The sequence below is a fragment of the Eubalaena glacialis genome, chromosome 3 (assembly GCF_028564815.1).
Source record: "Eubalaena glacialis isolate mEubGla1 chromosome 3, mEubGla1.1.hap2.+ XY, whole genome shotgun sequence".
Classification (NCBI taxonomy): Eukaryota; Metazoa; Chordata; class Mammalia; order Artiodactyla; family Balaenidae; genus Eubalaena; species Eubalaena glacialis.
The window spans coordinates 112450574-112462970 of NC_083718.1; the positions used below are offsets into that span (position 1 = coordinate 112450574).

The 12397-nt window shown below is 37.5% G+C and overlaps 1 protein-coding gene across 2 annotated transcripts in view; it reads right to left on the minus strand.

The window, feature by feature from the left end:
• Nucleotides 1-6217: 6217 nt before the first annotated feature.
• The window catches only part of FNBP1L (formin binding protein 1 like), a 127390-nt gene continuing 121210 nt past the window's right edge, over nt 6218-12397 (minus strand). Inside the window, exons 13-15 of one of the 2 annotated variants that reach the window (XM_061183877.1) lie at nt 11364-11512; nt 9775-9933; nt 6218-8478 (exon numbers count right to left, since the gene is read on the minus strand). In XM_061183877.1, the coding sequence (XP_061039860.1) occupies nt 8471-8478; nt 9775-9933; nt 11364-11512 (316 nt within the window). In that variant the 3' untranslated portion in view covers nt 6218-8470. The other variant, XM_061183876.1, reaches the window with a different exon arrangement.

A 12397-nucleotide genomic window follows, 5' to 3' on the forward strand; every position in this document is an offset into this window, starting at 1 on the left:
GATCCCATATGCCGCGGAGCAACTAGGCCCGTGAGCCACAACTACTGAGCCTGCGTGTCTGAAGCCTGTGCTCCGCAACAAGAGAGGCCGCGACAGTGAGAGGCCCGTGCACCGTGATGAAGAGTGGCCCCCACTCGCCGCAACTAGAGAAAGCCCTCGCACAGTAACGAAGACCCAACACAGCCATAAATAAATAAATAAATAAATAAATAAATAAATATATTTAAAAAAAAATCTTATACTATTTACAAGAGACATAAAGCATAAAAATACATAGAAATTGAAAATTCTTTTTAAAAGGTCAGGATAATTATGAGAGAGGGAACAGGGTGTAATTTGTGAGAGGGATGTGGTGGGTTCCTGAGGTGCTGGTAATGCTTTATTGCCTGACTCAAAAGTTATTGACTTTCTAATAACTTAAGCTGTACATTTATGTTTTATACATTTTCTGAATATTTTATAATAACATGTTAAAACATTTTAAAAAATACGTGATACCTAGGCATATTTGTAACAAAATATGAACTTGGTGAAAAAATTTAACTTTATTCTAAAAAATCTGAAAACCACTGAAAAGTAGTAAATGAAGGAACCATGCTCATAAACTAGAATATTCAGTATTGAGATATTAGTTCTTAAAATGATCTATAAGCTCAATGCACTCAATGCATTTGAGTGCTCAATGCAATCCCACTCAAATTTCAATAGGACTTTTCAACCTAACTTGATAAGCTTTTCCTAAAACTTTAATGGCAAGGAAGTCAAGACCATCCTAGGAAAATAAGAAGGGGGGAGGGGGGAATCTGTTCTACCAAATATAAAAGCTCATGATTAAGTTACAGTAATCAAGAAACTATCATTAGAAATTTGACATATGACAGAAGTAACATTGCCCATCAGTGGAGGAAAGGATGATTTTTTTAAATAATTCTTGAACAACTGGTTAAGCAAATGAAGGCGGGGGGCGGGGGGGAGGGATGGTTCCTTACTTTATATCATACACCGAAATAAAATCTAGATGAATTAAGATCCCACATGTGAAAGGCAAAACCATAACATTTTTAGAAAAAAATACAGGAGAATATCTTTTTTACTTTGAATGAAGGAAGAATTTCTTAAACTAGATAGGAAAGCATTAAATATGAAAGACTGATCAATCTACATTAAAATGAACTTCTATTCATCAAAAGATATCATAGATAAATTGAAAGAACTGAAAGATGGTATCAGCAACACATAAAAATAACAAAGTATTAGTATGGTAGGCAGCCTCCAAGATGGCCCCAGATGTTCCCTGCCACCTGATGTTCACATCCTTGTGTTGTATACCAGGGTTGGTTTGCACCACCAAGTACATAGAAGTAATGGTATTCACATCTGAGATTAGGTTATATAAGACTGCAGATTCCATCCTGAGTTTTTCTCTCTTGGATCACTCATTGAAGGAAGCAAGATGCCACACGGTGAACATCCCTATGAAGAGGTCCACAGGGCAAGGAACTGAGGCCTGCCAACAATCATGTGAATGATCCTGGAAGTGGACTCTCCAGTCTGAGTCAAAGCTTTGAGATGATTGCAACCCTGGCCAACACCTTGATTGCAACCTCCTGAGAAACTCTGAGCCAGAGTCACCAGCTATGTTACACAGCAAGAGATAACTAATACTATTAGCATCCTTAATACATAAAGAACTCCCATGAATAAATACGGAAAGACACCAACCAAAGAATAAAATGGGCAAAAGATATAAACAGGCTTTTCACAGAAGAGGAAACACAAATGGTAAATATGACAAGATGTTCAACTTCATCAATAGTCAGGAAAAAGCAAATTAAGACTATAATGAAATGCTATTTTACATCCATTGAACTGCAAAAAAAAAAAAAAATTTTAAAGTCTTACTCCTAAATTGTTGGTCAGGATATGGAGAATAAATAACCCTTATACACAAATTGTAGGTGTGTAAAAATGTTATAATCACTTCAAGGGGAAAATGTGGCATTACCGTTTTAAATTGAAGATAAATATAACCCATAACTTAGCAATTCCTCTCCTAGGTATAGATCTTAGAGAAACTCTTGTATCAGTAAACATGCACATGGATGTGCATAAGAGCATTGTTTATACTAGCAAAATTCAGGAAATAGCCCAAATGCCCATCAACAGGAGAATGGATAAATTCTGTATATTTATATAATGCAATACTATACACAGTAAAATGAACTATGCATAAACATGGATAAATCTTAGAATACTGTTGAGTGAAAAAAGCAACTCTCAGAAGATACCATGCAATACGCAAAATAACGAGTGGGATATTAATAATACATAAATCATATGAATAAATTAATGTACAAATCAATGTGCAAATCAACAAAATAATCCCTTTTATTCTTTAAACTACATAACACTGTTTATCAAGTGATGAAAGTGGCACAATTCATCAATCACTAATAATTTCCAAATAATTTGATTAAATAGTTGAGTTGGTATAATTTTTTGTTCGACATGGCTGCCATCAGCTGAACAATGCCTCCATGATTTAATACAGGGCTGCAAACTCTTACAATGACTTCCCCCTTTCAGTTGCTAGTTATTAATTTACTAATGTGTTGTCTGGCACCTGGAGAGAGAGGACATGCAGCTGATCCCCATCTCATCTCATTGGACAGAACAGTACCATCTGGATGCAGGCTGTATGGCAAGAGACAGTGGCAGGAGCACCATAGAGGAAAGAGAGTAGAGAATGTGAGGAGGAGGGAGCAAGTTGGGTGTGGATTGATGATCTTGGTTGCCAGAACCGGGACCTTGTGTTTTATGTCTGTCTCATTCCACACCCAAGACTGTGTCCCCCACATTGGCCGACTAAGAAATAAGCAATGGCTGGTTGGTGCCAGTCATGATTTAGGACAAAGGCAGAAAGAGAAAGCGGGGAGAATAAAAATAAACTGAGCCAGTCTACCAGGGCTTCTGCAGGCCCTGAGACCAAGCAGTTTGGTCTGCCCAGGCAAGTGAGAGGAAAGTTGAACTTTTAAAGGTTAAGAGAGTGGACACTGTGATACTCCTGAGACCAGCCAAGGGAGCAGGAGTTGTGCTGTCACTTAGCATACTCTTCTGGGTATTAAACAAAGGCTGGTAATTTCCCTCTCCTCACACCTCTTCAATGAACAAGGCAGGCTACCCTCCACCACAGAGTAAGTTGCCAAATAAAACAAAATGTTAAAAAAAAAAAAAATCTAAAGGGCCATTACTGCACCACAAGGGGCTATGTCCCCCAAACACCAGTATCTACCCACACTCCCTTCCAGTCTCCCCAGCTGCTACCAGAGCTTCGATGTGTCTCCTCCCCTTGAGCAGGATGAGGCATTTCTTTGGAGGAGGAACAGAGGAGGTCTTCCTCAGCTTAGTTGTCCAGGGCTTACGAAGGGCTTACGAAACCAAGGGTTTACAAAACCAATAAGATTCCCCAACACCTGAAATAATAGTGTATCTACAGTAAGCCCTTCGACTTTGTCCCCAGTGCTCAAACCAGAAATGCATCACAGTGTCATGTGTGATTTCTGAGATAAACCACACGTAGTGAAACTTATACGATTAACTACAGTTTTACTACTTTTCAGAATTATTTTTTACCCACCAGTAAGGAAATATTTCTACAGCATTAACTGTGGCTATATCAGTGTGCACTGGCTGAATATGAGCCCTGCTCATAACAGAGTATAAAACCATCTTTACAGAGATCAAAAACATGGGAAGCTCATCAGGTTTAGAAAAAAATATCCATGTGATAAAAATGAAGAAAAAACAATAAACATAAAACTCAGGATAACGGTTATCTTTGAAGGAGATGGAGATGATAATTTTCTATTTCTTGAATTGACAGATTTATGTTTATTTTACAATGGTTCATAACATACATATGTTTTCTACAAGAAGTTCTCCTCAGGGTTGACATTCGGGTTTACCAAATCAGCTCGTTGCAAGCTCCCATTCTCTACAACAATGCTCTCACAATCTTACAAAAATGAGTAAGAAATCTTGTCAATTACTGAAATTGTGCTGAAATCAGGACAATTACGTTTGTAGAATTTCCCATTTGTATCTAAAGAAAGGAATGAGGCTAACTAGACATGACTTATTCTTAGGACCTAGGTCAGTTGCCCATTACATTTTCTCTTAAATGCTGACAAAATTATCTAGCACTTTTAAGAGTTGTCAAACTTCCCAGAATTTACTCTTCAAAATTTATATTTTCCAATGGGCAGAAGACCTAAATAGACATTTCCCCAAAGACACACAGATGGCCAACAGGCACATGAAAAGATGTTCAGCATCACTAATTATTAAATGCAAATCAAAACTACAATGAGGTACCACCTCACACCCATCAAAACAGCCATAATTTTTTTAAAAAAAATCTACAAATAACAAATGCTGGAGAGGGTGTGGAGAAAAGGGAACCCTCCTACGTTGTTGGTGGGAACGTAAATTGATGCAGCCACTATGGAGAACAGTATGGCAGTCCCTCAACAAACTAAAAATAGAGTTGCCATATGATCCAGCAATCTCACTTCTGGGCATATATCCAGATGAAACTATAATTCAAAAAGATACATGCACCCCTATGTTCATAGCAGCACTATTCACAACAGCTAAGACATGGAAGCAACCTAAATGTCCATCGACAGAGGAATAAAGAAGATGTACATCTATACAAACGGAATAATACTCAGTCATAAAAAACTATGAAATAATGCCATTTGCAGCAAAATGGATGGACCTAGAGATTATCATAGTAAGTGAAGTCAGAAAGAGAAAGACAAGTACCATATATCACTTATAAGTGGAATCTAAAATACGACACAAATGAACTTATCTATGAAACAGACTCAGAGACACAGAGAACAGACCTGTGGTCGCCAAAGGAGGTGGGGGGTGAAGGAAGGATGGACTGGGAGTTTGGGATTAGCAGACGCAAACTTACAGAATAGATAAACAACAGGGTCCTACTGCATAGCACAGGGAACTATATTCAATATCCTGTAATAAACCATAATGGAAAAGAATTTTTAAAAGAATGTATATATATATGTATAACTGAATCACTTTGCTGTACAGCAGAAATTAATGCAACATTGTAAATCAACCATATTACCACAAAACAAATTTTTTTAAAAATGTGTATTTTCCCATCCCCCTATCTTTTGGCATCTCTTATATTTTCCATAGTTTCTTAGATTACAGACAGTGACTATACTCAGGAATATATTTGATCCCAGGTATATGAGCTCATTGAAATAGGCTTGGTGGGTTTTTTTAGTATTTTTTTCACCTGCACTAATACCTTCTTCACAAAGAAAACCTATCCTTTTCAACAAGTCTGAAGATCCTTTTCCTTTTACTGTTTCCTTAATACTGTTATGAGGATGTTATCTCTCCCTACCAAGTACGATTTGACTTCCCTGATCTTGGTTCAGATAGTAAAAGTCCTTTTCATTGTTGAGTTTTCTGGTGGACACTGTTTTCCTGCTGTTTTGTTTTGTGTGTGTCCCTACTTCCAAGCTTGGCGTGGATCTCTAAATTTTCATCTCAACAATTGCAACCTTTCATTGTTCAGAATAAAACCCTGAGTTTTATTCCCTTTTAGGGTTTCTAGAAGTTACTAGTCATAGTTTCAGATTTGCCCTTTTAAAAAGGTTAATCTTCTGAAATTAAGACTTCCTAAAATCACTGATGTGACACTAATTGTGGCAAACATTCTCTTTCCATGTTTTGAAATGCGATGAAGACACAGGTGCTCTCTCTGACTGATCAGGAACTCAAGCAGAAGCACGGGAAACGCTGACCAACCTGAGGCTAGATCAATCTATGTAGTATAGGGACAGTTCCTATGGATGCAGAGGCTAAGATGGTGTAAAAGCAAAGTCTGTGTAACATAGCTACTGTAGAACAAAGATTAAAAAATACTATTACCTTAACTTAAATTCACTGTAAAGAAAGTTAACTTTTTTTTTCCTTTAAGAAAGCTTGAGAGAAACTAAAACTAGAATAATATTTTCAAAACTGCTTTGCAAAAATTATTGCCCAACACAGATGCTTCCATTTATGGAACCTGGTCATCTACTTTGTATTACCTGGAACTTAGCATATTCAAGAACAAAACCATTACATCTCTTTAGTTCACACAGCAGTAAGAGATAATACTATACACCTTAACTGACCATGAAAAGATTATTTTATTCCATGAAAATATTCTCAACAGAGAACACTATCTTAAACAAAGCATTTACATTAAGAAATCAACATGTGCACAAAAAGAGTAAAAATTACTGAAAAATTAAAGACTTCTTTTGGACAATTCACATGTTCAAATTTAAGAATGATTTAAACTGTGCAAGTACAAATGTCTCTCCTATTGTAATAACCCATACACAGGTTGCACTATTCCACGTGAGGGAACTTGCCTCCTACGGAAGCAAATCCTGCTTTAAGAAAAACAAACAGTAGCTTGAAAAGAACAGTTAGTCCTCACAAGAAAGCCTTAAACTTTGCCCTCTGTGGCTGCTGCCAAAAAGCACAAGCACCTCAGGCTTTGTACAGAAGACAAACACAGCCAGCTCACGTCGTTTCCTCTTCATTGCTAACCTTTAAAATAAAAATAGCACTGGATCTGAAAACTACTTTATGTAGTCTGTCAGTACTGAATAATGTCACATTATATAAATAACCCTGTAACGAGATTTAAAATCTAAAACTTCATAGTTTACTAGCCTTAAAGGTAATACACTATCATGTCAGCTGTGTAACGGGCGTACTTGATCTTACGAAGGCATCGACTTTCACACAATTGTCATTCAGCTTTAGTATAACTGGTAGTACGATTCAAATAACACTGGGAAAAATTATTAAAGCAGTCACACAGTTTCTAAAATATTGCTTGAAATCCAACAATACACAGACCATTTCACGTTCTTTCTTCCTTCAAAACAGTAAAGAACCAAATTAATGAAGCTTCCATGTTACAAATATCCCCCCACCCCCACCCACCTCCCTATTAAATGCCACTAAGAAATTAGTTAAGATACAAGTCATTAACAGAATCACAAATGCGAGGGAGGACAGCATGAGCAACATGAGCATAGGGGCACTGATGACAACTATATTTACAAGTATAAACATACAGAAACTCCCATTTTACAAGGAAAAGTGCACACAGATCATTACAAAGTTTCACTAAATTGTATGTGGTTCAAATAAAATCATCACTTGGAAACAGACTATCATTGTAATAATTAAATGAGAAAACAGTAACCCCAAATTAAAAGACAATGGGAGGGAGGTCCATAAAACTTCTCATGAAAACACTAAGTAAAATGGACTCAGACATGTCTTTAGTTTGATGCGTAAATTTGAAGATGCACCAACAAACATGGTAGAGCTCTAAAAGCCACCTACCGAGGTTGTATCGGCAGCTACAGCAGCACTGCCGAGTTAATGGAGGTCGCACTGAGCTGACACATAAAGCCCTTTGTGGGATACTGTAGTGGTAGTGTTGGCAATCAGCAGATTTAGGCACTCTAGTTTAAGGCAGCGTTTGAATGGAAGCAGCTGACTTCTGACAACAGTCCTTTGTCTTGAGGTGGTGAGTTATCTTCTGTGTTTATTATGCCAGGATTTCAGTGCTGACTATAGATTCTTCCCAGACTGAGGTGCTGAAGATGTATCATGTTTCAAAGAGTTCTTTCAACTGGGCTGTAGGCTAGAGCAGAGATGTTTTTTCTTCTGATCATAAATACTTCAGGTTCACAAACTGCTTCTTCATAATGCCAAAACTGGAATGTTTTGCAGTGGGGAAGTTATAGCAGCGTACACAAATACTAGGATGGAAACATTAGTGCTGGAGATGTTTGACAAAGTGATTTGCACTACAAATGTAAAACAAAACAAAGGCTTTGACAAGAACAAGGGATTATAAAGACATGCCTGAAAAATCTAAACCTGATCACTCTAGACATGCAACAGGATGTTAAGCAAGCACAGAGGTGACGCAGGCAGACACTGACAAATGGCAAGGATTCTAACAGACAATGGGTCTAAAAGCCAATTAAAACAGAGCTGCGATGGACAGTCCTGTTGGGACAGTCAAATATGACAAACTTAAGGACAACTCTGCATTCTTTCTGATTTGGAGATCAGTAAAATAAATGGAAAAAAAGGTTAGCCATTGTTGGCTTTTTTTCCTTTATGTGAATAACTGTAATTGACAAGTTTAAGGGTTGGTATTACAATGATTTTTTTAAACAATGTACAGAAATGCTAATGAAGTTAGTAAAAAATAATCATGTCTGCATGCACTCATGCAACTTGCTTCTCTCACTCTCTCTGAGCCTGACAACTCTAATACCCTCCCCCCAAAAGCAGCTGCATGTAACCTCCTTCAACATCTTGCCCATTTCCTCAGAAACCCTCTTCAGGAACCTGCAGTCCAGGAGGAAAAAGAAAAGAACAATTACTGAAGACCTTTGGTAAGACCAAAAGGAGTGTTCAGTTTAAAGTGTCCATCCCAAATGTCTCTAAAATCATTTTACAGTCAGCTATTAAAAACACCAAAACATGTTGGAACATGAGCAAAATTAAGGACCAGTCTCTTAATTGCTTCCTCACTTTACTCCACTACACAACTAGCACTGCACATGTCTTGATTATACAGTGTTTCCAACAAATGCTTATTAAAATTAATTGGAAAAAAAACTCCTAATAATTGACGATTCAGCTAAAATGAGGAAATGCCCTCAGTGATGGTAGAGATATAGTCCTCCAACCCAGTTAGTGAAAGAAGTCATTTTTCTTTCAAGCAAAATTTGCCAGTACTTCTCCTCCACGCAAGATTTCCTCTATCTTAGTTTATTTAGAATCCACTTTCCTATGTATAATTGCTAAATGCTAGTATCACTAAAGTGGTATTTCTCAAAAGACATTTAAAGATGAAAAATACAAGCATTAATTTAGAAGAAAGTTTGTACATTATTGAAAATTACTAGAAAACCTGAAAATATCCTTGGGTCTCAAAAGAAAGCCATTTTATTCACTTAAAGAGCAAGACCAGGCCCGTTTATTTTGCACGTCTCTTGATTAGCCTACTACTAAAACAGATTATGCGTTAGGTGCCTGTTTTCTTCCTTTAGGAAACCGAAGTTGAGAATAAGGACAAAAATGAAAATGATTACATTCGTATTTTATCCAATTAGCCAACTATTATTACATTTTTCCTAGAAACTGTAGGTACAATTTCAAACTCCTAGACCAAACCACTCTTTTGGGCATCAGCTTTTTATAGCAAGCATTTCAGAGCAGTTTTACTTGAGTTCACTACAGTCACTGTGTTTCCTGAAGCAAAGTGTAGAGGGGTAGGGAGCTTTCTATCCCTACCCCTCTACAGGATGGATTCCTGCCCAGTAGATTAAATTCTATGATTTATAAGGCAGAAAAACACAAATCCTTCACACAGACTTAAGCAGGACATAAAGCAAAAGGCATCAATTAAGCTTCACACCAACATCACTCAAATGGTAAAGCGTCACGAGAACAGTTTCTTGTAATAGTCACATCTCTAAGATCGAGCCTACACTCAGCTCACACAGTGAACAAAAAATCTTGGATGCCCTTTCAGCTTTCTTATGTTTTCCCACCCACTGACTGTTTTCATCTTGTTATCGTTCCTATGTCATACACGTTACAAAGCTGCTGGGTTAGTTTAGATGTAAGTTACTGCACCTTTACTGTTTTTCTCTAGAGTTACATCTATGTATGATGTGGGAACGTAGCCTTCTTCACCATTCTGTCTCCGAGCTCTTGTCCATCCATCACCCTTGTCCTCCTCAATAATGTATAGAACTTCACCTTCTTTCATTGCCAGAGTACCTTCATTATGTCCTAAATGAGAGTTTTCACAGCACAAGTATAATTTAAGTATAGCAATAATTTTGAATAAAAGTTACAAACACAACAAAAAACAACATGGAACCCTACTAGATTTCAATGTAATAGAACTATGAGCCCACTGACTCTCATTACCAACACCTCTATGATGCTTTGTAGTTTACCCAACAGTTTCATATACTTACCTCATTTGAACTGCACAATAACCCATGAGGCTGGCATTAACAGCAGCACCATGTAACAGATGAAGTATCTGAGCTACAACAACACTGTATGATTTGACAGGGTATGCTAACTCCTACTTCACTACTCCAACTCCTTCCCCAAATTTGAGTGGCACTGCTATCTAGAAAATTCATGAAGTTCAAAATAGTAACAAGACAGTGAGAGGGTTGGAAGAAAGAAGGAAAGAATATAATTTGAGGAGATAGCAGAGAAAAATACAGGTCCAACTCTGGTGATGGTAGAAGCAGAATGATCATAGCCACAAAGCACAAACTTCCTTCAAAACTTCATCAGCCTCAGGCCTCTCTTTCTTCCCAATCCTTCAACCATTCCCAACCTGCTTAGCAGTAACAGTTTTCACAAATGAATATTTATTTAACATACGCTAAATCCTTCCCTTACTCTCTGTAGCAAATTATAGCAAGATCTTATTTAATACTATTTTCTCAGAATGAGCAGCAACTAAAAACTACTCAATTTAAAAACCAAAACAATGGATGGGTAGGGAAGGGCCTTAAATTCATATACCATTTTATAACAACTTCTTTGTAAGGGTGTTACTCTGCTCCTCTGTGAAATGAAGAAAATGATTTTTCAAAGTCCAAGAGAGGGAAGGGTAACTAAAAACCTGTAAGAGAGGGCCACAATGCCTTTCTCCCCTCACAGAGTCTCTTCTCCAACTATCACAGGGGGAAGGATGGCATAGTCAGAAGCTACCACGTTTCCTCCTTCCCTCACCTGAAAATATGGCCTACAGCGTCAGCATATGGTGGTGGCACTCAGCTATGCCATTTGCCTAGTACCTGCCGCTCAATGTTAGCAAGTTACAAGGAAGAGCCTAAAGTGATATCTACCAGCCTTCCACTTTCTGGGTTGAGCTACATGCTCAAGCGGCTTCAACTTTGATGAGTACATCAAAGTTGGGAAATTCTGTATCAACCAAAGTTGATAATTAAATAATAATCTTTATTAGGATGCTGATAACATTGGTAATTTTCTTTCAATGTCATGTACGGAAGAAAAATCTCTATACTTGCAATGTAGTTAAAACAAAAATATTCACATTAATGAACTGGGATTATAATTTTCTGGCACTTATAGTTTTCTTATTTAGCTATAAGGACACTACAGTGCATGACTCTGTATGTAGACTTTAAGGAACCAATTTTATCAATTACAGTGTATTAAGAAAATCATACCATCGAAAGGGTAGATAGCTTTGCAGTGTCCAATAGCAGGCAAGGGATCGTCATCTTCAAACTCATCATCAAACTCACTGTGGTGACCATGCTGTTGGGGTGGCCCACGGACTTCTTGGTTTGCATCATCAGTATAGCTTCCCTCAGGGCTATGAAACAAAATTATCTCTGATCAAGTACATGGGAACTTTTTATACTACCTACAAGTTGATCTCCTCAGGATCAATTCAGAGAATCAAATAACCATGACACAGTTCCAAATTAAGTCTTCATTTTCTTAAATGTTGAAATGTGTGTGTGTGTGTGTGTGTGTGTGTGTGTATGGCTTCTAATTCAAAATGCTTTTGTTGAATTTCCTGAAATTAAAAAATTAAAAGATTACAATGTTCTAGGCACATAACATGTATTCAGTAAGTATGTCTCATTATCACTGGGTCCAGAGATAAAATGGAAAAATGTCATGGACATTTGGTTTTTATCATCCTGGATTCATCACCCCCTCTTTTTGCAAGAAAACCCTAAAATTTCTTAGGGGACCCACCCAGACCCATGTTCAGTTCACAGGCTTCAGGTAGAGTTGCTCTGTCCTGGTTCCAGAGGGTCCATCTTAGCACAGAACTTGTATTACCAGAGTGAATAGTTCACTAGTAGGCATGTAACCCGGTAAGATATGAGAGATAACACAAAGACTTTTGCTTGGGACTGTTCAGAGAAGCTCCCTTCCTTTTCCACTGGACGTGAACCTGGAGAAATATGAGCTTAAGAGCTTTGGAAGATCACCATATAGAGCCTTTAAATGAAGCCAACACAGTGTAAGGCAAAACTGGAAGGTGGAGAGAAACGGAGTACTGAAGATATCATCTGAGTTCCTAGATCAAGCTCTCCCTGAAGTCAGCCAATAAAATCCCTTTTCAGTTTAAGCCAGTATGGATAGAGTATTCATCCTGTCACTGAAAACCAAAAGACTCCTAGTAAAATTAATTTCCAATTAATCACGTTAAGAGGAAAGTTAGTAACTAAGAAAATCCCAGAAA